The sequence below is a fragment of the Lutjanus erythropterus genome, chromosome 8 (assembly GCF_056507025.1).
Source record: "Lutjanus erythropterus isolate fLutEry1 chromosome 8, fLutEry1.hap2, whole genome shotgun sequence".
In the NCBI taxonomy this organism is placed as follows: Eukaryota; Metazoa; Chordata; class Actinopteri; order Lutjaniformes; family Lutjanidae; genus Lutjanus; species Lutjanus erythropterus.
This window is the reverse complement of record NC_139324.1, coordinates 34,411,341-34,434,049: the sequence shown is the minus strand read 5'-3', so window position 1 is coordinate 34,434,049 and position 22,709 is coordinate 34,411,341. Positions and strand designations below refer to the sequence as shown.

Here is a 22,709-nt window from a genome sequence, read left to right as displayed (position 1 = left end):
CCTGTATATTGCAGTTGTGATATGATTTGCAATTATGGTGTGATTTTTGCAGTGATCTGTGCCAAACAAAGATGTTTTCTTAAGTCTGTAGAATAGGAAGCCTAAGCACGACATCTGCATTTTCCTTTACTAAATATTGCACCTGCTGCGATTTGAAAATTACAGGCCATTACTGCGATTTTGTTCAATTTTGATTAACTGTTCAGCCCTACTTTACAGTCCAGCAACGGAAAATATGAGTCTTGTGATTAGAAGTTGTTTTAAGGCTACAAGTAACTATTTGTACATGTATAACTGTTGTGTTTTTTTTAGTTCCAGGGAGGTTTTGTTGGGCCAAATTTAGTTTCTCAGTTACTAAACATCTTCACCATTAGCATTATATTTAACGAGAATATATCGGTTCTGTTTTACCTAAAGTACAATACTTATGGTTTTTTGGGACAAAAAAAAGTGCTCAAAACTAGTTTTCACTGTCAAAATTATTGCTTCAAAAATGCTGAAAATCATCCAATCAACCATTTTGGCAAACTGGTATCCAAAAATGAAATTAGTATTGTATCTGAGTGTTAAGGAAGGGTTCCAGTGTTCCTTTATGTTGAATGGTTGCCCTGAGCCAGGTGGCAGAGTCCAATGGTCACTCCAGTTACAGCTCCTCTTCACTTACAACTAACCTGAAAAAAATAAAATGAAATAATAAAAAAAGGATTATTCAGTGGGTCAGTTGGATTAAAAATATTCATACCAGAATGGCTTGAAATTCTTTATAATCAGTGAATCAAGCTCACTTACTTTCATCGTCAGAATCAAAGCCAAAGAGTGAAGAGCAGGTGTTAAGGTCTTGGTGTTTCTTTAACTCTTCTAAGCTGCTGAAGGAGGAGAGACATTTGTCACAGCGAGACCTGATCTTCGGCTCAGGAGCCACCGTAACCGTTTGCTGCTGCTCCTCTTCTGGCGTGGGCTCCGTCTTTTTCTTATTGCACCAGTAAATGTTTTTCCTGGGAGCGGCCTCGTCGGACGACCTCCTCTTGCGCATGGAGAGCCGAGATTCATCCAGGTAGGTGGAGGGCGGCGGCCGGATGAAGGGGGCTTTGACGAAAGCGGCGTAGGCGGGATCTTCGGGTTTGAAGGATTTGTGCTCAGTGATATGTGGCTCTCCCAGTTTCTGCTGGACTCCCTCAGACAAAGTGGACACGTCCTCGAGGTCTCGGACATTCAAGGGGTCCCGTTCGACGGGTTGCCTGTATCGAGAGCCCTTGCGTGAAGTTGCTGCAGGGGCGCCACCAGGACGGGAAGTGGACAGCTTTCCCTCTGAAACTTGGTTTCTTGTCTCATGTTCAAAACCATTGATGGCAGCTTTGATATCAGCTTTACTGTCATCTGAGGGCTCATGTTTGACTGCTGTCTCTGAACCATTATCATAATTAGACAGATCTTGACTGCTGTTGCTTATTTCACAATGCTGGTCTTCAGTCTTCATAATGATGTTGAGATCTTCAGGGCTAGAGTCTTCATGATCGAGGGCGGGACTCTCCCTCTGCCCCTTTTTATTCTGCAGCCACATCTCCTCAACCTTCACTCTCTGCTTCCACGGAGCTTCCTCGTTTTCCTTCTTCAGTCTGGCGGGTCCCAACTCGAGCTCGTCCCTTTGTGGTGCTGGGATGTAGTGTCTCCATTCATGGTCATAAAGGCTTTGAAGGTTAGAGAACAGCTTCTCACACGCTGTGAACGGACACTGAGGTCTGAAGGGCTGGTGGGTAACGACATGATCCTTTAATTCCTGCTGTGTCAAGAAGCGCTGCTTGCACTCAAGATGGTAGCAGAAGTGCTGGGGAGAAGAATCGTGGAGCTTCATGTGGTCCTTGTAGTGCTGAAGAAACTGGATCTGCCTGTTGGACGAAAGCACAGTCAGCGCAACACGTTAGCATTCAGAAGTGGGCACTGCAGTCCACATTCAAAATACTGGAGTGAGTTGTTTTCCTCCCGCCCCTCCTGCAACATTATACTTTGACAATGACAAGCAAAGATGAGTCCTCCTCTGCAAGTTGACCAGCTGTTTATTACTGTCAGTGGTCTGTCAATGTAAAGCTAAGCCCATTATCCTGAAAACAAAACCCCACAGCACTGGAAATATTCACTCTAGAGTCGGAGTTCAGTGACTATCAACTTTACTACTTCCTAGACTCTGTTAACATATTTGTTCAATTAAACCATTATAAACATCTATTCCTTCTAAAACATTATTAATGACTTGTTACGACTCATAAGCAGTCGAACATTCAGTATTAATTCTAACTCAAAACAGGCAGTGCGCAGAATGACATGGGCTTAAACAAAAACAGATGTTCTGCAGCAGAAGGAAAACTGCAGAGCCAAACATATTGGCTGTAGCTTGGGGTGCGGCTCGATCCCAAACTACTGATACTTCTGACACTACAACTTGTTTTTGAAGATTGATTCTGGCATCAATAGGGTTGATTCCAAAGGGATCAGTTTCGTTTTTTTCTTCTGTTTTACCATTTTTATTTCATAAAGAACAGAGTTGTGTAGTGCATGTGCTCTTTGCTCCTCCACTGCTGTCTCTCAAACAACACACATCCACAGCATCCATACCTTCAACACAGAGACAGAGCTGACTGACAGTCTTTGTCAGAGAGGCTTGGGCCAGAAGATCCATGTATATAACAGTTAAATTAACATTTTAGTCAAATCGGATCTTCGGCCTTAACCAATGCTACATTTTCAAACTGGAATTGCCAATCAATCTAATTACTATATATCGCAATCAATTATTTTAGCAGACCAGTTAAATGTCAGATATTAAAAAAAAAATACTCAGCCCAGTGACACATTTTGACTAAATAAATCAGATTCCTTAATTTTAATGAAATTGTAAAAACCTTAAATGTGAAATATGACAATGGCTGAATATAAATCTTTTAGTTTAACAGTGAAAGGATGCCTACATCTAGGAAAATTTAGCCTCATAAATGACGACACACTGCTCTCCCCTACATGAAATACAATTTCTAGCCGAAAATCTTTAGTTGGGGGCAGCCCTAAAGGCCAGCTATACCAGACATTAACACAACAGATGCTGTCATGTACAAGCCATCCAATTTCCCACCTTGTACACATGCACAGTCAAAGCCTTTTGTAACAATAGAACAGATAAATATGTGAAGATGGTCATGTAAACCTCTGCACATGAGATTCTGTGATGCCTGGTGTACGTCTTACCTGAGGCACAGAGTGCACTTGTGTTTGGCCCAAACAAAAGTCTTCTCCAGCACCTTCTCTTCATTAGTGTGGCATTTGATAGCATGCTTTGTTAGTGTGGAGCTGATCCTCAGGAATACTCTATCACAGGACTCCGAGGGACACAAGTGATATGTAAGGTCCGCACCATAACCATTCTCTGCGGCTGGCATCTCCTTCCCCTCTTCTCCCTCCTTCTCGATCACAGAGGGCTCTCTTACTATCACCAGGCCATCTTGAATGATGACCTGCTCATCCTTGAAGTGTACTTCCTTGAATATATTTGCATTAGGGTTCTTGCACTTTTTGTGAAGCACAGATGTCTTTTTGATGAGGGTGCGGAGGTTTCTGATGATTCGATCTTCCCTCTTGAGGCTCGACACTTTCAATTTGCCTCCGGATCTCTGTTCAGGAGTTTCCTCATTGGAAATGGGAGTCTGATTTTCATCCTGAGGCTGTCTCTGATTTTCCACTTTATCTTCTATTCCATTAGCAGCTGGTGGGTCCACAGAGCAAGGCTCCTTATCAGGGGGTCTCTGCTTGCACATTTCATCAATGTGGTCCAGAATATGCTTTTTGGCAAAAGGAAGCTGTTTAAAGCGTTTTCCACAGAGTATACATCTTAGTTTCCTACTCTTAAGGTGTGAGAGAGCATGCCTCATAACATTCAAGCCTTTATAGTCTTTGTGGCAGAACTTGCAGTGGTGCATCAAGTGAGCATACTGTTGAGTACGAAGTAATCTGTCCCTCCATGTTCTCTTGACCTTCACCTGCAGAAAAGACAACAAATAAATTAAATTAGTGCCAAGAGTTACAACAGGAAAAAGTCAGCGGAATATCAAATAAAATTTATAACAAACGGCACTTGAACCCCTTCATGTCTTTCTGTTTTCCTTATTAATATGCTGTCACTGTATTGGACAATTCCTCAGTTACTACCTAAAATGTGGCATTGAGCATCAGCGGGTATGCAAGTTTATGCACCAATACAATATCACATAATTTATTAGCCTAAAAAAATGGGACCCTTCTGCTTCCCAGCACCATTCCCTGTTTTGGCTTTTTAAAAAAAAAATTATTTAAGCCAGGGTCTGCGTCCTAACTTATCTTAGGATTTGTCCTAAATGCAGTTAAGAAACTTGCTTCTGTAATAGCAAAAATCCTAAATGTCATCTTAAACTGAGATAAGATAGCATTTCAGATTTGAGAAGTTCCTGTAATGAAGTGCCTGGAGTCTGTGTCAAGCAGAGGAATCATCCAGTGGACGGTATTATTCCCAGTCAGAGTTCCAGGAGTTATTGGTGTTTTAGAGGAGCAGCAAATCTGACCAAGTTACTGACTAACTGATCATCAGAACCAGGAGTACACAGTGTTTACACTGGACATAATCTCTGTTATGGAACTGTGAATACAGATGCTGTTATTCCAATCTTTATTTCCTGATTGGATTTGTTGTTGTGGAGAGCTGCAGTAAAACCAGGATTTTTTTTTAGTTGTAATTGTGAACTGGATTGGACTAAAAATGTGGGGAAAACAAAACTGACTGCAATGACCTCTTAAGATTTATTCTGCTCTTGGTATTCAGTATCATCTGATACACAAAGTTCAAGTATCAGAATCGGTATCTGGAAGGCAAAAAATTGTTTCTGTAGTGTATCCACACTGCAGTATAGTTTATTCAAAGAAAATTGTTGCTAATGCATCATCTAACAAGAAAGACAACATAAATTCATTTGGAGTACGTAAGCCCACTGATTATGACATTTCTTGGAGGTTAATTGCAAACCAACAACTAACCTCTTTTTTTGGCACTTCAGTTTCCACTGTGGGTTGAGGCTCCTCTTCTGCCTCGCCGTTACGCCCATCTGACGCTGAGCATTCAGGAGGTTCCGGTTTATCACTGTCTGGCTTTTTGGATTTAAGAGAGTAGCTGTGTAACAGTTCTACTGGACAATCCAGTAACTCAAGGGGTGGACCGTCAAGCTCAGGATCAGCTTCAACAGCAGGAAGAGCAGCTTGAGGCTCACTCGGAGGACCGTCACACAGCTCAGAACCAAACCGTGTTTGAGATTCCTCTTGGGCTTGCTCACCGACACGACTACCACAGACCACACCAGTATGTTTCTCAAGTCCATTTTCTTTCTCAGAATCATTCATGTGTTCAAGTTGGTGAGGCATATCTGGCACTTTGTCCTCTGTGTCAGTTATCTCCTCAAAACCAGATTCCTCTACTGTCAGGCATATTTCATTATCAGGGTAGGAGAGTTCCAGTTTCGATAAAGGCTTCCGTCCCCGTTTTTTCCCTTTAACTTTGATCTTCTTCTCCGGCACCTGCTCCAGCATCGGAAGACCCTGCAACCACCTTTTCTTCCGACCTTTCCTTTTCAAAATTTGGCTCTTCACACATCTAGACAAGTATTCTCTCTTGCGGTTTACAGGGACTTTTACAGCAGCAGAATTCTCCATGTTAGTGTGATCACGTCTTAGTGAATACACAGGCTTATTGCCTGAAGAGATTGATTTGAGATTTAATCTGAACTCTGGATCATCACCAAAGTCCACCTCATCTTCATACTTTGATTGTTTTCTTCTTTGCCACCCTCTCTTCCATTTTCTCCTTTTCAAAAAAACATTATTTGATGGGGCGACCCACTTTTCTGACTCTCCATCCATAGTCTGCCCTTCTGGATGTTCTTGTTTCCCAAATGCAGCTTCAGTGCACTGGCAGGAATTGAAACCTTGAGTACATGAGTCATTGACACAATTACTTATTAACAGCTCCTCCTCTTCCTCTTCGATCTCACTGAGAACAGCAGCTTTCATGACCTTGTCACTCATCAACTCCAAGCAATGGGTCCTGAGGGTCAGCAGGTTCCAAAACTCAGGGTCAAAACACAGGCGCTCTTTCAGCATCTGGAAAACAAAGATGTAAAAAATGTTAGGCACAAATTATAACACTAATATATAATTATGTCATATAATATATTCCCCTTTTCACCCTCTCCAACCTGCAGAATATGGAAGCGAACATTAGTCCGGACAGGGCTGTTGTGGGGATGCGGCTCCTGGTCAGGATGCATGTAAAGCAAGCAGACAGTTCTGTAAGCTTCCAGGCTGCGTTCCTGACAGAAGACCAGCAGGGCACATGCTCGACAGATCTCCAGGTCTTGAGGCAGCAGGAAGGCGATGGTCTTGCAGACCAGGGACTGGGTCACGCTGTCAGACTGCATGTCACACAGCTGCAAGGCCCTGGCACAAAGCTCCACGCAGATATGGACTCCTTCAGCCCCCAGCTGTCCAAAAACAAACACAGCGGTGATTAAAACAAGATAAAATCATAGAAGAATCAAATTATAAGGGCAGAGATTAATATATAAACATATTAGAGGCCCCTGTGGACAAAAGCAATAGTATTTCCACCAGAAAATATAACTTCAAAAATAAATAAATAAAAATCTCCTCTTGCTTCATTTTAACTGGCTAAACTACAACTCACCGTGACTTTTCCTGGGAAAATGTAAACAGGCTCATCTAATTTCACAGAGAATCAAACCCTGTTGCAGACATTGATAATAACTTTATAGAAATAACCATGCTTCAGATGAAATGTGCAGAATATTTTCAGGCTACAACTAACAATTATTTTTGTTATCAATTAAGCTGTTGCTCATTTTCTCAATCAGTACGTTGTTTGGTCCATAAATTGGCAGAAAATGGTGAAAAATGTTGATCACTGTTTCCCAAAGTCCAAGGTGACATCTCCAAATATCTTGCTGTGTCTTTCCCCAAAGATATTAAAGAAACCAGAAATTCTTTACATTTTAGAGGCAGAAATTAGAGAATTTGTACTTTTTTCCCTTAAAAATGACTCAAAACAATCAATTACCTAAATAGATGGTGATTTATTTAACAGCTGGCGACTAACTGACAAATTTTTGCTGCTCTAGAATATTCATTATTGTTTGTCCTGAGGAACACCACATAAAAAAAGATGATGCTGTGGTGTCAGTCGCACCTCTGTGGTGACCAGCTTGATGAAAGGAAAGATGGCTCTGACGTTGGTAGCAGAGGAGGCCAACTGCAAGCACTCAGCCAAGAAGCCTTGTCGACAGGGATGAGCTCTGAGATGCAACCTGCTCCAGATGAACACCAGGTCCCTGCAGGGGGCAGCGGATGACAAGTCAAAAACATTTTATATGTTAATTAGGCAACAGCTGTTCTAATGCCTAAGTCAGTAAACAGAAGAGGCACTTAACCAAAATAAAAAACAGAGATCATCCGGCAGCGACTCCCACATACATATATTGAGCAAACACTGGGCTATTTATAGAACCTGAGACAAACATCAACTACGAACACTGACGAGGATAGTCAGGTGTAGTATTAGTGTGACGTACATGTCTGAAGGTCTTTCTTACCAGATGTAGTACATGTCTCCATTGTGTAGCTGCTGGGTAAGGAAAGCTTTACACAGCGACAGCAGAAGCTCGTCTTTTTCAACACTCTCTGTGTTGCAGATGATCTCCACTGCATCACGGCCATCAATCTCTGCCATCTGAGGAATAAGATATGCAGAAGCACATACACACACGCGCACAGAAATACACCACATACATTAAGTAAGTAAATCAAAATGCATTACAGTCAATGAGATGCGATATTCATCTGTTCAACTGGCTGCTTATAATTACAGCGTCCATTTACCATCATTTACTTAAGCATCATAACAGTGAGATTAGTTTTGATCAATACTGTTTGATTTATATTATATTTAACAACTTAATCAGTCAAATTAGTTTAAGAGAGCACAAACATATTGATCTACACAGCCCCACCATGCCTCACATTCTCATTACTTCCCACAACAGCAGCACAGTTTATCCAAATATTATCGAAATCTCAATATAGCCAAGTGCAATATCCAAATCACAGAACCAGAACCAAATCAAAAGGAACAATGTGTTAGCAAAAAAGATCATAATGAAGCACTGTAATGCTGCATAGATGCCATTGCCTAAAAGTCTTGTTCTTCAGATGGAAGAAAACATGTTTGTTTGGTACAGACCCCAACAAATATCAAAGATTGTAATGCAAAGCATATCGTGTGGCGCCTTCCCACTTAACCATTCTTTGTCTCTTACCTCCTTGTGTAAGTGTTCATGCAGTGAGGCCTTGTAGAGGCAGGTCAGGTAGGCCTGATGGAAGAACAGATGCCTTCCAGCCTCACGATTCTCCAGGCAGCTTTTAGCCAGGGCTTTGGCCTCTTGCATTCGTTCACAGGCCTGCAGATATCGAACTCGCAGCTCAAAGAATACCGGCAACTCTGAGCTCAAGTAGTCCTCAACTGCAAGAGAGGGAATTACAGGTGTCAGTGTTAGGGATGTCCCTGGAGACTTATTTCTCTGTCAGTTACAATGAAATTTTAATTCAGACAAGTTGACTAATCTAAAATTAAGAAATGCAGCTGAAATGTGTGAACTAATTTAAAAAATTATTGATATATCAATATATATTAATTCTGAATATTGTAAATGCTTTGAATACTAATTTTCTGCAGTACTAATACTCTGGTACCAGCTGTTCTTTCTCACTTTCTCTTCTCTCTGACGGCAAGTTGACACACACCACTTAAGTGCCCACATACCCCTTCCTCTTCCAAATTACTCACAGTGCTCTGCTCTTTTTGTCACTCATTTCATTTGCTTCAGCGGAATATCTGTTGTCATGTTATAGCTTTATTATAGATAACTTCTGATAAAAATCTGAATGTTTATGCCCTTACTGTTGGGTCAGTTTTTCCTTCTTTCTTCTAAAACTGGTATTGAATACGAATATAGGTATGGAAGTTAGAAATTCTAGTCTTGTGAGAATACTTTTCTGAATATTGCACATTATCCTACAAAACATCACAACAACTCACAAAATGCATTATCTTATTAGACAGAGCAGGATCACAGCACCTGTGGTAACACTGGCTGCCACACAGTGTGGCTAACATTAGCAGGTGCAGGTTAATGTCCACATGCCTGTGCTCAATGTGGTTATTCATTGCTCTGGTCGAGCGGTTATAAGAGGCTGACACTTCTTCCTGTGAGATGGGGGTCAATTTCATTACTGATCATGAGACTTTGACAGGAAAAATAGTCAACAGGGGCAGACAAGAATAACAACAGGTCATAAGAACCTTTTTTTTTTTGAAGGCACTTGTTTTGTTATGCTACTATTTAATTATTTAAGGCAACAACGCCTGCAAGAAGAAATGTAGTGAACACCAGGTTAGTGATCTCAGATGTGTTTTTGAAAAAAACAAAGACAAAATGACTTAAATTGATCAAAAGTGCTGCAAACCTGAGCCTCCATCCATAGAAAACAGGAGAAGCTGAGCTCCTTTTGACAGTGTGATGGCAATCAGTGTCTGACTGACAGGAAAGAGAGGCTAGAGCACAACCTGTCACACTCCCTCAATGCAGTGTTCTCTATGTGTATGCTTTATCATTGGTTGAATATGCTCATGAACCTACCCTCTTTTGGTGGCAAGTCTACCTCCTTCAGGATTCCTTGCAGCACTGGATTCTCCCATGGGCCTCCTGCTTTGATGATCTGTTTCACATGCTGAAGGTAGGTGTTCCGGTGCCGCAGCAGCTGAGTGTGGCACTCCTGCAAGAGCAGTAAAAATGGGTTCTTTCAGAGACGATGCTTTTTTGTAACATGGCCAATGACAGTGACTTTTACAATTGTTGGTTCATAATTGTCTACTAAAACTAGCAAAACGACAACAGATAGAGTAGCAGTAGAAAACATCAAAGAGGTTGTTATTTTGATAAAACATTTAGGTAAGAGTGGCTGTTTTGTAGTGGTTTTGGCAGGTTGCCGGTGGCTTTTAGTCAAAACACACGTCTAACTAATGGTGGGTATGGCAGATGAGCCTTAAGAAAGTTTGTTGAAACCTAAGGATTGAGACAGTGGGTGAATATTTCTTACCTGAAAGCAATCAAGGATGTCTTTTAAAGGCTTTTCCACAAATTCTTCTTTGCTAAAAAACAGCATCAGTTCAAAGAAGCTCCTGCAAGACAATGAGAGGAACATTAGTTTGCCAAAAAACATCTTGCCCTGAAGGAAACCCTCATAAGACCCTTTCCATGCATGTGCTACTTTCAAAGAGTAGATCATGACCACACTGCTGTGCCACTATGCAGCAGCTGATTCAAAAAGCTTTTTTGCTGTAGTTTCAGTGAGTTAAAAAAGGGAAAAGATAACATTAGCACACCATTGCTGTAGGACAATGCACCTAAAAGGGTCAGCTCCAACATTTCCCTGAACAACAAGCAAACAAAACTGCCACATTCACTGCTACATATGATTTAGTATTATGTTGTGCATATACAAGGTAGGCTTAAAGGTAGGCTAAAAAAAAGAAAATGCATAACAATAGGGTTCATTTGCCTGTAAAACATCAACAAATACTGTCTTCCAAAGTAAATGTTAATGACTTACATTTTTCATTTTCTCCTAAGAGCTTTAGCTTTGTAGTTACAAAGAAAATTCAATGCTGTATGGATCCAAGACTAACTGACCAATTGATGGGTAATTTCAACCAACTAGTTATTTAAATGTGTTTCCTTTTCCAATCAAAGTGCTAATTACCAGTTGACATCAAGAACACCAACATTAAAAGGAACAGTTTTGCACAGGGAGTTGCAGTGTCATACTTTTTGGCAACACTTAATTTAAGAGTGAAACACACAGTATTCCTGTTAAATAACTAAAAATATTAAATTTCCAAGTAACAAACTACTTACAAGGCCAGACTGCTGAGTACGTAGTGGACGTGCTGACAGTCGTCGGGGAAGGCAGTAGTGGCTTTGGTGAAACTGCTCAGTGCAGTCCACAGCACCTTCAGTTGAGGGAGAGGAACTTGCCATTGCCCCGTGTACTCCTCAACCAACTGTGCAGGAAAACATGAAAATGCAGAGCACCACGAAAACATTAAAAAATTTGGTATTTAAGCAGAGTTGCACTGTTTTCAATTTTTGTGGATTTGGATTTCCGATTTTTTGAAGGGTCTGACCTGCCGATTCCGAATTTGGCCGATTCCAATTTTCAGTCTAAGAACTATAATTGACAGCATTCACAAACATTTTTGCAACTTTTCTTGTAAAAATTAAATTGGATGTTCATAATGAGACACTGACTATTTAAATTTTCTCCAAAGTCCTCCAGGTTACAACCAGGCCTTATTAGAGTTTTATGATTTAAGATTATAAATTGGGTGACTGTGATCTCGCGGGATTGTTAGAGTGTTTTTTGACAATGTCAAGGATGTTATCTGTACATACAGAGAGGATTTTCTGTCGAGATGAATTTGAAATTGTTAAACTCTTAAGTCTTTGGTCACACTGAAACTTTATTAGTCACTTGCCTGAAATGCAGACCTTTCTTGAGAACACTATGGTGTGATATGTTGTAATGCTGCAGTTTAGCATGATGCAACTTTGTTCTAACTGACACCTCCACAGAAACAGAGACAAGTCCGAAGATGATGAATCAAAATAATGCATGACTGCAACAAGGCCACATACAATGATTTCTCAGTCTTGTAGCTTAACCATACGTGTGATCACTGTTTTACACTTATTTGTTTTACACATCTCATTTCATAACCATGCATGTGGTCACTGTTTTGCTCAGTTTTTTTCATATATTTCACATTATATTGCATATTTCATACTTTCTAATTATTCATTTATGCATACTGTCTATTGCACTACTTCACACTACTTTTTACTCTTAAGTTTACACTATACTATGCACATTATGTAGCCAGTCCTCTTTAGCATCAGTACTATTTGCACCTGTATTATTTTATTGTGTTGCTTTGTTGTTTGTTTTTCTTTTCCTTGTGTAGTATCCTTCTCCTATTCCCTCGTATCCCCCAGTGGGATAAATAAAGAGCTACCTACCCACGTTACCTATCTTGAACTGAATTCACCCTGTAGCTAGTAATCAAATAACGATACTGCTGATACATGATTGCTAAAAAATAAACTTCCCCACTGATGACTCACCTAGCATTTCAACTCAACTACTGGTATTTGACAACGGAATGTGTAGCGTTAGCGCCAATAATAACTAATAGTCCGGCGAAACATAGCACGCTGAAAGACCCAGCCGCTAACGTTAACCTCATCCCCGTTAGCTTAGCTTAAGTGACTTACTAGCAAGAAAGCTAAGCATTATCAAATGTCAGGCAGATTATCCCATAAAACACAGCTGCTACATGCATTTACTGGAGCAGAAACACAGTATATATCCTTCTACGTTTTGTTAAACATGTGTGCTTTGTGTTTCTGACAGGCTGTGCTACAGTCTGAGCTACACAACTGCATAAATAGAGCTAATCTGGAGGCTAATGTTAGCTAGCAAAGCTAGTAGCCTTAGCAATAAACAGATGCCGCCACAGTAGACCATGGAAAAACTGAGTTCAACGTACCTCACAAAACTCAGAGCAATAGCTTTTGCTCCTCAGAGACGACTCTTCGCTGCAATGTTTATTATACAGTGAGTCCAGAGCTAATTCAAGCCCGTCTGTTTCCAAATCACTCTCGCTGTCCGCCATACTGTCTGCTGTATCCAGCGCATAGTCAACGTTGCCGGGTTTGTAGGCAGCATCCGTCTATCCCCCAAACACAGACAAAACACGACCAATCTGGCAACCCCGCAAATGCAAACATACTAATAAAGTTTTTAAAATGATTGACAGTGTTGTAAAACAATCATCTCCAACATTTTAAAATCCTGCATCTTAAAAATAAAACAGGAAATCAGGTTGATTAAAATAAAAATGGGGCTCCACAATACGGTAAAAAAGTCATATTGCAATTAATTTGACTGAAATTGTAATTTGGATATATGGTTACAATTAGGTGTTATTTTCACATCACAAATTTTCATTTTTACTGAATAACAAAATAGTCAGATTGTGGGGTGATATTTTCTGGGCTCTGTACCAAACAAACATGTTTAATTTAAATTTTAGGCCAAGACATCTATGAAGTATTATACTACTTCATTATAAAGCTGTTTTCTCATACATTTTTCCTTTGTCAAAAAAACAAAAACAAAAAATGATATGGTTCTGGTTCTATTTATATACCTCAGGTTTTTCTGTATCTATCGAAATTAAAATGAGTTATCTAATTATTATGGTTTTAGAGAAATTACACATTAACAAAGTTAGTGCTATGGCACAACTTGCCTCATGGTGTAAAATAATCAAGGATGCTTTTAGGGTGACCAGGTGTCCTACTTTATGTGGGACTGCACAACATTTTTATCCCCTGTCCCACATCCCACATATTGAGACAACATCTCACATTTCTTTTTGATTGGCTCTAGTTTTCAAAAGTTCAAAAGTCAAACTGTGCACACACTGGGCCAAATCCATGTTAACCTGTCACTGTCTTAGCTACCCTACACCCGATGGGAAAAATTACAGATCACCTCAAAGTTGCATGCTATGCAGATTTAGGCAGAGTATGATGGAAACTATCACAAAGAACAGGGATTGCAGCTACAGCAAACTACCTATTGTGTATTGTGTGCTGGTGAATCAGCCAGTGGGCAGTGCATGAAGACATTAGGAGATAAGGGGCAGAATAGAAATGTTTATTTTTTAATAGAAAAAAATTTAGACTATCTCTCAGCATTGATAACATGTCCCACATTTCTCCACATTGCCCCACACAAACTTATTCTTTGTCCCACTTGGTTTGTTGGGATTTGGTCACCTCATCCTTGACCTGGTTTTTAAGATCAGAAATGTCATTCTTGCTTACCAACTCACACAAATACAAGTTCTGTGCATTTCAATAGTTTGTCCATGAAACTGGTCTGCAAGTTTCTGCAAGAAGAATAGTTGTTACTGTGGTAATAACTAATGAAGATCCTAAATAAATAAATAAATCTTGTAGAATATCAGACTGGACTTAAAAACACGGATTACTCTATACATACCTGCCCTGACATCACCAAACTGGCACATTTCACCCCAAAATAAAAACAAAAACTGACCATTTATAATTCCTGCTCCAGTTATGCAAAGTCTAATTGTTTTCTAGCTTACTGACTCACTTAAAGTAACATGTCCAAAACATATCTATTTTAATTACTGATACTGATACCCCTAGTGACATAATGCTAAGACCTTTTTTCACAGCAAACACTTTGTCATGAAATAGTAGAATAAACACAGGTTTTACCAGTGATGCTGGTTCTGTTCAGGTCAAACAGAGTCAGTGTGTTGTGCATGTGGGCTCGACTACTCTGTTACCATCACTGGGAACATCTGTGTTTACTCTACAATTTCATATCAATATGGCTGCTGTGAAAAAGGTCTATTCACTTTTTTTTTTTTTTTTTTCTTTTGCTCTGGTTTGCTTACCACTCTCTCCATGTGCTTGAATCCATGATAAATTCATATGAACTATACTTCCTTAATTTATGATCATTGTTTATGGTTATCTAAATACAGAGGGTGGCTCATTTTATCCTTGGCCACATCCCTGTTCTCCCCCATAGAAGAAATGAAAGTTTGCTGAATTTGACATATTTTGTAACACCAGAAGTGATTCAGGCCACACTTTAGTTTACTGTACACTAATAAGACCTAACAAGCTGTAATTTGTATTAAATTCGACACATACTAGACTTAATATGTTCTTAATGAGACAGTAAACCAGCACAGCTAAATGCAGATAACCACTAATTCCAGTAAATGGTACACTAATAAGACATTATGAGCCATACTTTGTATCAAATTAGACAAAAACTAGAAATAATATGTTCTTTCATAGACTTTATTAGAGGGTAGTTAGAGTTTAGTTTACAGTACAGTTCTGTTATGTGTCCCTAATTACCCTCTAAGAAAGTTCAGTAAGTTTCTAAAAGAGTGTCTAATTCTGTCTAATAAAGAAATATTTCTAGTTTTCATCTATTCTGATACAAAGTGCTGCTTGTAATGTCTTATTAGTGGACCGTTGGGTGTACGGTGCCTAATTAGGGAATAACCAATGTCTAAAGAACGTATTATTTCTAGTTTTTGTGTATGTTATACAAAATACAGCTTGGGGGTCACAGTGTATGAAAGATTGTCAGTTTCTCAGCTTGGAAAACATAGTTCAAAACTGATCTGATCTTTAGACCGCTGCAAAGGTGTCACCCGAAGAAAAAAAATATCCCCATATTTGTGCGTACACCCTCTTACTTGTGGCCATAGAGGAGGACAATTTTTCAAAGGAGAAAAATATAGAAACAAATTCATGTACAGTCAGGCATAAATAACCACAAGTACAGAAAATATAAAAGTTTATTTTGCAGATGAAATATAGAATCCCTTTGCAGAAGCTAATAATAAAATTTGTGTGCTCATAAAATAGCCCTTTTCACAGCAGACGTATTATAGGAGGAAGAGCACAGGTGTTACTAATAACACTGACATTAGCTCGGTTCTCTCCAAGTGTCCCAGTAATCTGTGACAGCGTGACGTGGATCAGAATTCATAATAGCCTATATGAGGACCCTGAAACTAAAGCACCTAAATAGAATTCAGCCATCATTAATTTGATCATGCACACCTGTACTTTTCCTACTAAGACAGGTCAAAATTACCTCTTGCCTTTAGGTTTCAGAGCGCACACTAAAGAGAAATTTTAACCTAAATGGTAAATGTCTTAAATTAATTTCAATTACTGGAAACATCAGCATCAGGAAAGAGCACAAGTTCCTGGGCACAGTATCTGTGTACCTTGTAATTCCTTACTGTTGGTGAGGAGGGATCTCTTTACCCCTGAGAACATCAGCAGTTCTTTTAGGGCTAGTCAGCTGGAGGCCTCCTGTTCTCCTCACCACGCTGGAGAAAGAGAAAAGACTTCGGCTCATTTGTGCCTGATGCCTGCATTGATGTTCCCTGGGGAATGTGCACACACATGCTGGTGCAGACAGTCCTTCGTGTGCTGCTGTATGGAGACAGATTTCATAACAGATGTCGACTCAGTGGGCTTGCGAAAGCTTCTGAATAAGTGGACGTGGACCATGCCATTATAGCCTATAAGCTTTATATTTTCAAACTCTGAAAGCAACTTTAGTTTTGGCCGTAATGGATGACGCTGGGGCAAACACTTGCACCCACTACTGAGACCCAGACTCTTATTTCTGGCAGTTGTAACTCAGTGACGGTCGTTCCAGTGAAAATGGCTGCCAGGAGTCATAAGTGGGATGCGTTAGTTTACTGCCTCGTTGTATGACTTTCCTGTACGGGATGAAGGAGTGATACCATGAAATTCCACTTATACCGTCTTCCCTGGATGCTCAGGATCCACAGGTGAACCAGAAGCAGCTGGCAACACTGCATGAATCAAAGCAAGCATTTTGCATTTTGTATCCGCTCCACAAGTATTATTACTGAGTTGGAAAAGACAAAGACAACTTTTAATAACTTCAACACTGTTTGATGTATATTAGTGCCCTTCAGATTAGAATGTTTTATGTTCTGTGTTAGAAGAACCATCTGAACAAGGCCCAAGCAGAGGCTCAGGCAAAGATCCAGCTCAGTGAGCATAAAAAATGCTGGATTAAGTTACTGCTAATGCAAATCAAACATTTCCTACTGCTGCAGCTTCACATTAACTCGCATTACACTGGCAAACTGACTTGACTTTTATTTTTGACGTACAGGAAATGCAATGTCTTTGTCAGTAAACTTGGCTTTCCACAATCATTTATCAAAAGTATGTCTACAAAACAAGACAGCAGTCATTTTCAGTATTTTTGACGGCAGATCAGTTTGAAATAATACAGGGAGTAAGTGACAGTGAGCTGTTAGATGAAGAGCTGCAGGCGACAGGCTGCACACCTGCAACAACTTTCTCAGCCAGGTAACCATCTCCTTTCACTGTGGCCTGCTGGTCACAGACTCATGCCTTGTGCAGCATAAAATCAGATCATAGTTTGATCATAGAATGATGGAAAAATGTCATTTATTGCCCAACTTATTTACTAAAATGACAAATGTTTGTTTTGCTGCCCCATAATATTGAGACCTGTAATACGCTATTTAATTCATTTGCTGTTACCACTGCAGCTCTGAGAGCATTTTGTTATCATTATGGCTTTCCCATGTTTTCCAGGAGTCTATTCACAATGAAATAGACTAGTAAAAATAACATTAATTTTATCCAAAAGTGAAAATATTAAACAGTAATAGCCTAATTATCCCCAATTTATTATTATTACTATCATTATTAATATTATAATTCTACTATTATTATCCTCCTGTCGCCCAAAGGTATAATACAGAATAAATTTAATGTTACTTTAAGCTTTTGGTATGAACTCTGCCATGTGTACTCATTGTACCCAGATCTTCTCTGTGCACAGATATGTATTGTATTAAAGTAATATATTCAAGTGAGAACAACTGAGGCTGCTCAGGATCATTGATTTGTACACATTATATTCATCAAACTGGTGGGAAAAGGTGGGAATAAAAGTGTTTTTTTAATTCCTTAATTGTTAAATAGATCACAACATTTAAACATGATGTTCATGTTTGATAAGACAGGTATTAAAATTTCCTTTTTTCATAAGCAGACATATTGTATGTCTTGCACGAAACAGCCTATGAGACAGAGACAACTTGCACACTACCACAGATTTTAATACTTTTATTTGTTTGACTGGTGAGGCCAAATGAACAATAACATACTTCCAGATTCATGAATCTCTTTGTTGCAGCTGTGAAAGAGAGTGATGCAGCTCATCACAAACAATTGGAAGGTCTGCAGCCTTTCTGTTCGCCACAAGGGGGCACACTCACATCAGAGCATCCTGTCTGCTCACACTCAGCTGTCAGCACACTGAAATATAGGGTTGCAGTATATCATATCAACATTCATTTACAGGTACAGATTATCAGCGAGCAATCATTTCTGTTATTCCTGCTGCCATTCTCTCCATACACGTAGAGATATACTGCACTCATATCACTCACTTGGCAAATCTTCACTCAGAAAATTATCATAAACTCAGAAAGGAACGGGGGAACATCATTCATATGAGGACTGTTTATTATTGATTATTGAGACAGGGAGAGACAAAGAAATAAACGGTATACAAATACTGGTCATATTGTCAGAGATGTAAGCATATGACACACCTTGTATTATCTCTCTGGCATACAGTACACCCTCACACTTGACTCATCCACGATATTTCCATCAACATGTGCCCTCTTGGAGGCAGTAAAGAAATAGTAGTTCTATTCCTGGTGCTTGAGTGGGATTAATATAATGAGGACTTCTCCACCAGTGGCTCTCACATTCATTACAACTTCGTGTTGGCTATAGCGTGGGAGTGAGATGGGATGGGGCGTTTAATGGCTCCAGGATAGATAAATAACAACTGAAAGGAACATAATGTTGTGCAAAAACATCACTTAAAGTGGCAGTGTCTTATAGAACCTGTTACCCTAATAACCTAAGCCTTCTCGAGAGGTTAACGTTTTATAGTCAAAGTTGAAATAAGCACATTTTTATATTGGTCCCCAAGTATTTTTTTCTTTTCAGAATGTGTTATTAATGGTATGCTTTGGTCCTAGATCATAAAAATGGCATGTTAAGTTCAGCGTTGTGAAATTTATGAAAGGCGGGTAATAACTCCCCGCTTTCAGATTGTCAAATGAATTAAGCCGGTAAAATTACCTGACATGAAGCTCATATTATTTCATATTTGTTGGAATGTTTTGCATGGCTGAATACGTAACACATTCAACAACTATTTCTGTTAACAATTACTGCAACAGTCAATCAGATGTCATGTCATGTTATGGCCACAGAAAGTCACAACTTGGTATGCTGTGGTATATTACACATGTCCTGGATTTCAGCCAGTGGCGTGGACTAGATAGAAGGGAGGTCATTAGATGGAACAGACATAATGGTCAGCTATTTCAAGACCTTTAAATGGGGCTGATCACTAATGCACACAACCCAGACCCGAAAAAGGTCAGAGATTGCCCATTTTCTAAAAACTAACATGTCAGTGTCCCCTCAAACACACCAATTAACATCGAGGAAATCTCAGGCCGTTCTATTAATAGCAGGACTTGGACTTCGATGTGGAACTTTGCTGCAAAGCTCATTGCTGAGCTGGTGCCATTTAGGCTGTTGGAGTGCCTGGAAATGGGTGTCAGTCCTTTTCCTCTTTGAGATTATTCTCCCTCAGGCACACTGAGTCAGTATTTAGTCAGTATTCTCTGACTTACAGCCTTTAGTTTGTCCCCTCCTGGTTACATGTGTATGTGTGATAGTATATGGGTATGATCATGCATAATTGTAACCATCAGAGGTAATTACTGCACCTAACAAGTCTTTGAAATGCTTTTTTGAAGTCTTCATTAAAGATTGTGTAGATGAGGGGGTTAATCAGCGAGTTGAGGTAACCCAACCACGTCAGAAAGTCAGCCATCTCCACCGAAGTGCTGCAAGAACCGCAGGTGTTGACGATGACCTCCTTGACAAAAAACGGCAACCAACAGATGACAAAGGCCCCTATTATTAACCCCAGTGTAGATGCTGCTTTGCGCTCTCGTGATCCTGAAATCCGGGGTCCTTGGTAAAACTGGCTCCGACGAGACTCACTACGGGACTCATGCCGGCGTGACTTGTGCTTGAAAGCCTTAACCGATACACGCACGCGTTCACGTGGTGGTTCCTCGTTGGATGGTTCAGAGTATGACTTTTCAGGTGGGCTTACAGGCTCTGGACTCCGTGGTCCTCCATCGACATCGCCATCTCCAGCAGGGTAGGTCGACGGGATCATGCTCCCGTTGGTCATACATGAGTGGCGGCTAGCCCGGCTGGCCTCCCGGCGCATATAGAGGGTCTGGGCAGCCCGGTAGATTTTGTAGTAGAGGATGAGGATGAGCCCCAGGGGGATGTAAAACGCTCCGAGGGTGGAGTACAAGGTGAAGGCCAAGTGATGATGGATGATGATGCACTGGTCTTCCTGCTCTGCATCCTCGGTGTAGTGTCGCCACAGTAGAGGAGGAAGCGAGATGAAGATGGACAGGATCCACACCACCGCCACCATCGCCCCGGCCCTGGCCCCAGTGCGTTTGCGAGAGTACTCCACTGCATCGGTAATGGCCCTGTAACGGTCGATGGCGATCGCAGCAAGGTGCAGGATGGAGCATGTGCAACAGGTGATATCCACGCTGAGCCAGATGGTACACATCACCTGGCCCATGACCCACGTTTCTTTTTGGATGTACATAATACTGAAGGGCATGACCAGCACGGCCACCAGCAGGTCGGTCACCGCTAATGAGCAGATGAGGTAGTTGGCTGGGTGGTGCAACTTGCGGGTGACTGCAATAGCTGTGATCACCAGGCAGTTGAAGAATGTAGTCAGGATCGCCACTACAGAGAGAGTCACCGTAAGCAGGACCTTGCTGGAAGGGAGTTTGGTGGTCTCCAGTGAGTCGTTACCACTGATGTTTGTGGCAAACACCCCTTCACTGCAATTGGGGAAATCCATTCTGAAAGAGAGTTGAGTATTAGACATAAAGGGGGCCTGGGGAAACTGTATTTTCCAAAAGTCATTTTCAGAAAAGGACAATATTTTTTGTGACTATTATTTGTTGTTATTTAATCTGTTTATAATCTGGCATGGAATTCAATCAGGTAGTCAACATTTTAGTGCAATAAAATTCCTTAGTTGCAAGAATTATACTATATTCTCCTTTCTTCTTCTCCTTCCACACTTTCATAGACAATGATTTTGCTTTCTGCACTTCATACATAAACATGTCAAAGTAGATGAAAAGGAAGTTTTTATTGAAATGCTCTACTTGCACAATGTAGTGAGATGTGTGTCTGCTGTATACAAGCTTTAGGCACATTGGTCACACACATGCCTGGCTGGCTTACGCCTGGCAGGGTCAAAAATAACTAATTTTGTTGGTGAAGGTAACGTTTCTATAGCAATGACAGGAAGTAAACTGACATACAGCTTGTGAAACGGATGTTTGTCACGCTACATTTTGAAGGTGTTTTGTGCTTTTATGTACTTTAAAGACTGTGTTCAAGGTCTTGCCCACAAAAGTCAGCCAAAACTCTCAAAGTAAACTCCAGGAACCCCACCTCTCTAGGCTCTAACGTGTTGCATCCAGTGGGCTCAGTGTGCAGCAGACAGTCCGCTCTGATCTGTCCTGCCGGCTAGCTCTGCCATTGCATCACCTCTGTCACTCATCAACACCTAGAAGAGAGAGAAAGAGAGAGAGAAGAAGGGGTAACAAAAGAGAGAAAATGTGAGGAACTGAGAGAGAGGAATTGGGAGGGATGGAAGAGTGAAGAGTGAAAAGAGTTACTTAAAAGCAACAAAAAGCCAAGGACGAGTACACCTACACAACAGTAAAAATCACTGCACATGAAGCGAATGATTTTCAGAAGCTAATGTTCGCCTGCCTGTGTGAGCCGCTAATCAATAAAGTATTCAGAAATGTGATTTCTGCTCTTCCAATCAGGGTCAGTAGTGACATAGTTCAGTGGTGTGGTTATCCTGAGTCATTTTTATTACAACACGACAGAATAAATGCTGTTTCTTTTCATATTCAGTAAGATTAAAATTTCTTTCACTTTTTTTGGAATTATTGCCATGAATATACTTGCATTTAAAGTCACACAACATCAGACACCAAAAATATCCGAAAAATATCACACTGTATAATTGGGACTGTACCGTATGTATATTGGTCAACTCTTAATTTACCAACAGCCGCCACGATCAAAACAAAACGCCCAGGTACAACCGTCATTGCAGCTCTCCTTCACTCTCCGCATTGCTCAGTATCCTGAAGATATGAGTGGGAACTGTTGCTATAGAAACACAAGAAGTACAGTACTTTTATTTAATGTGGTGATGGAGCAGAAGCAGCCAAACTCTGACTGTCGGGTCTCTACTGAGACCGTTCGATTCCCAGGCGGTGGGTTCGGGGGTAGGTGGGTGGGTGAGCGGGGTGCCGAGGCTACATGACAACTGAGGGAGATGAGAGATTTCAGTTCACTTAACCCGAACACATGGCACAGTGCAGGCTAATGTAATTTACTGTGAAAACTTCCAAACGCCCTTCTTGACTAAAAGGGTTCAATATAAAGTGTTTTTACTGTTGGACCATAGCTAACCTCTTTACTGGCTTTATATAGTATTCTTTTATAAAAGCCTCGTATCATTTTCATAATCATTACAGTGTTGAACACATTATACAGTATAAATGTAGGTGAAATTCACGAAGAGCAGTGCAGAGGCATATGATGAGTAGTATCACTACTTCATTCAGGGTGTGGGCACTGGCCATCCCTTAGCCAGTCTGAGTCACCTTTGTACTTAGTGTGGTCGTT

General features: G+C 40.4%; 2 protein-coding genes across 2 annotated transcripts; both read right to left on the bottom strand.

Moving 5' to 3' along the window:
• Positions 1-501: 501 nt before the first annotated feature.
• On the bottom strand, positions 502-12,910 carry znf654 (zinc finger protein 654). The gene is made up of 12 exons (XM_084725374.1): positions 12,746-12,910; positions 11,055-11,200; positions 10,237-10,318; positions 9,777-9,912; positions 8,397-8,599; positions 7,674-7,810; positions 7,271-7,412; positions 6,264-6,548; positions 5,053-6,168; positions 3,238-4,025; positions 790-1,886; positions 502-671 (listed from the first exon to the last, which is right to left on the bottom strand). Exons 1-12 carry the CDS (start codon positions 12,869-12,871, stop codon positions 667-669), a joined length of 4,263 nt encoding a protein of 1,420 aa, XP_084581500.1. The 5' UTR covers positions 12,872-12,910; the 3' UTR covers positions 502-666.
• Positions 12,911-18,050: 5,140 nt separating this feature from the next.
• On the bottom strand, positions 18,051-21,568 carry htr1fa (5-hydroxytryptamine (serotonin) receptor 1Fa). Its single transcript, XM_084724115.1, has 2 exons — positions 21,453-21,568; positions 18,051-20,848 (listed from the first exon to the last, which is right to left on the bottom strand). Exon 2 carries the CDS (start codon positions 20,845-20,847, stop codon positions 19,651-19,653), a length of 1,197 nt encoding a protein of 398 aa, XP_084580241.1. The 5' UTR covers position 20,848; positions 21,453-21,568; the 3' UTR covers positions 18,051-19,650.
• Between the last annotated feature and the right edge of the window lie 1,141 nt (positions 21,569-22,709).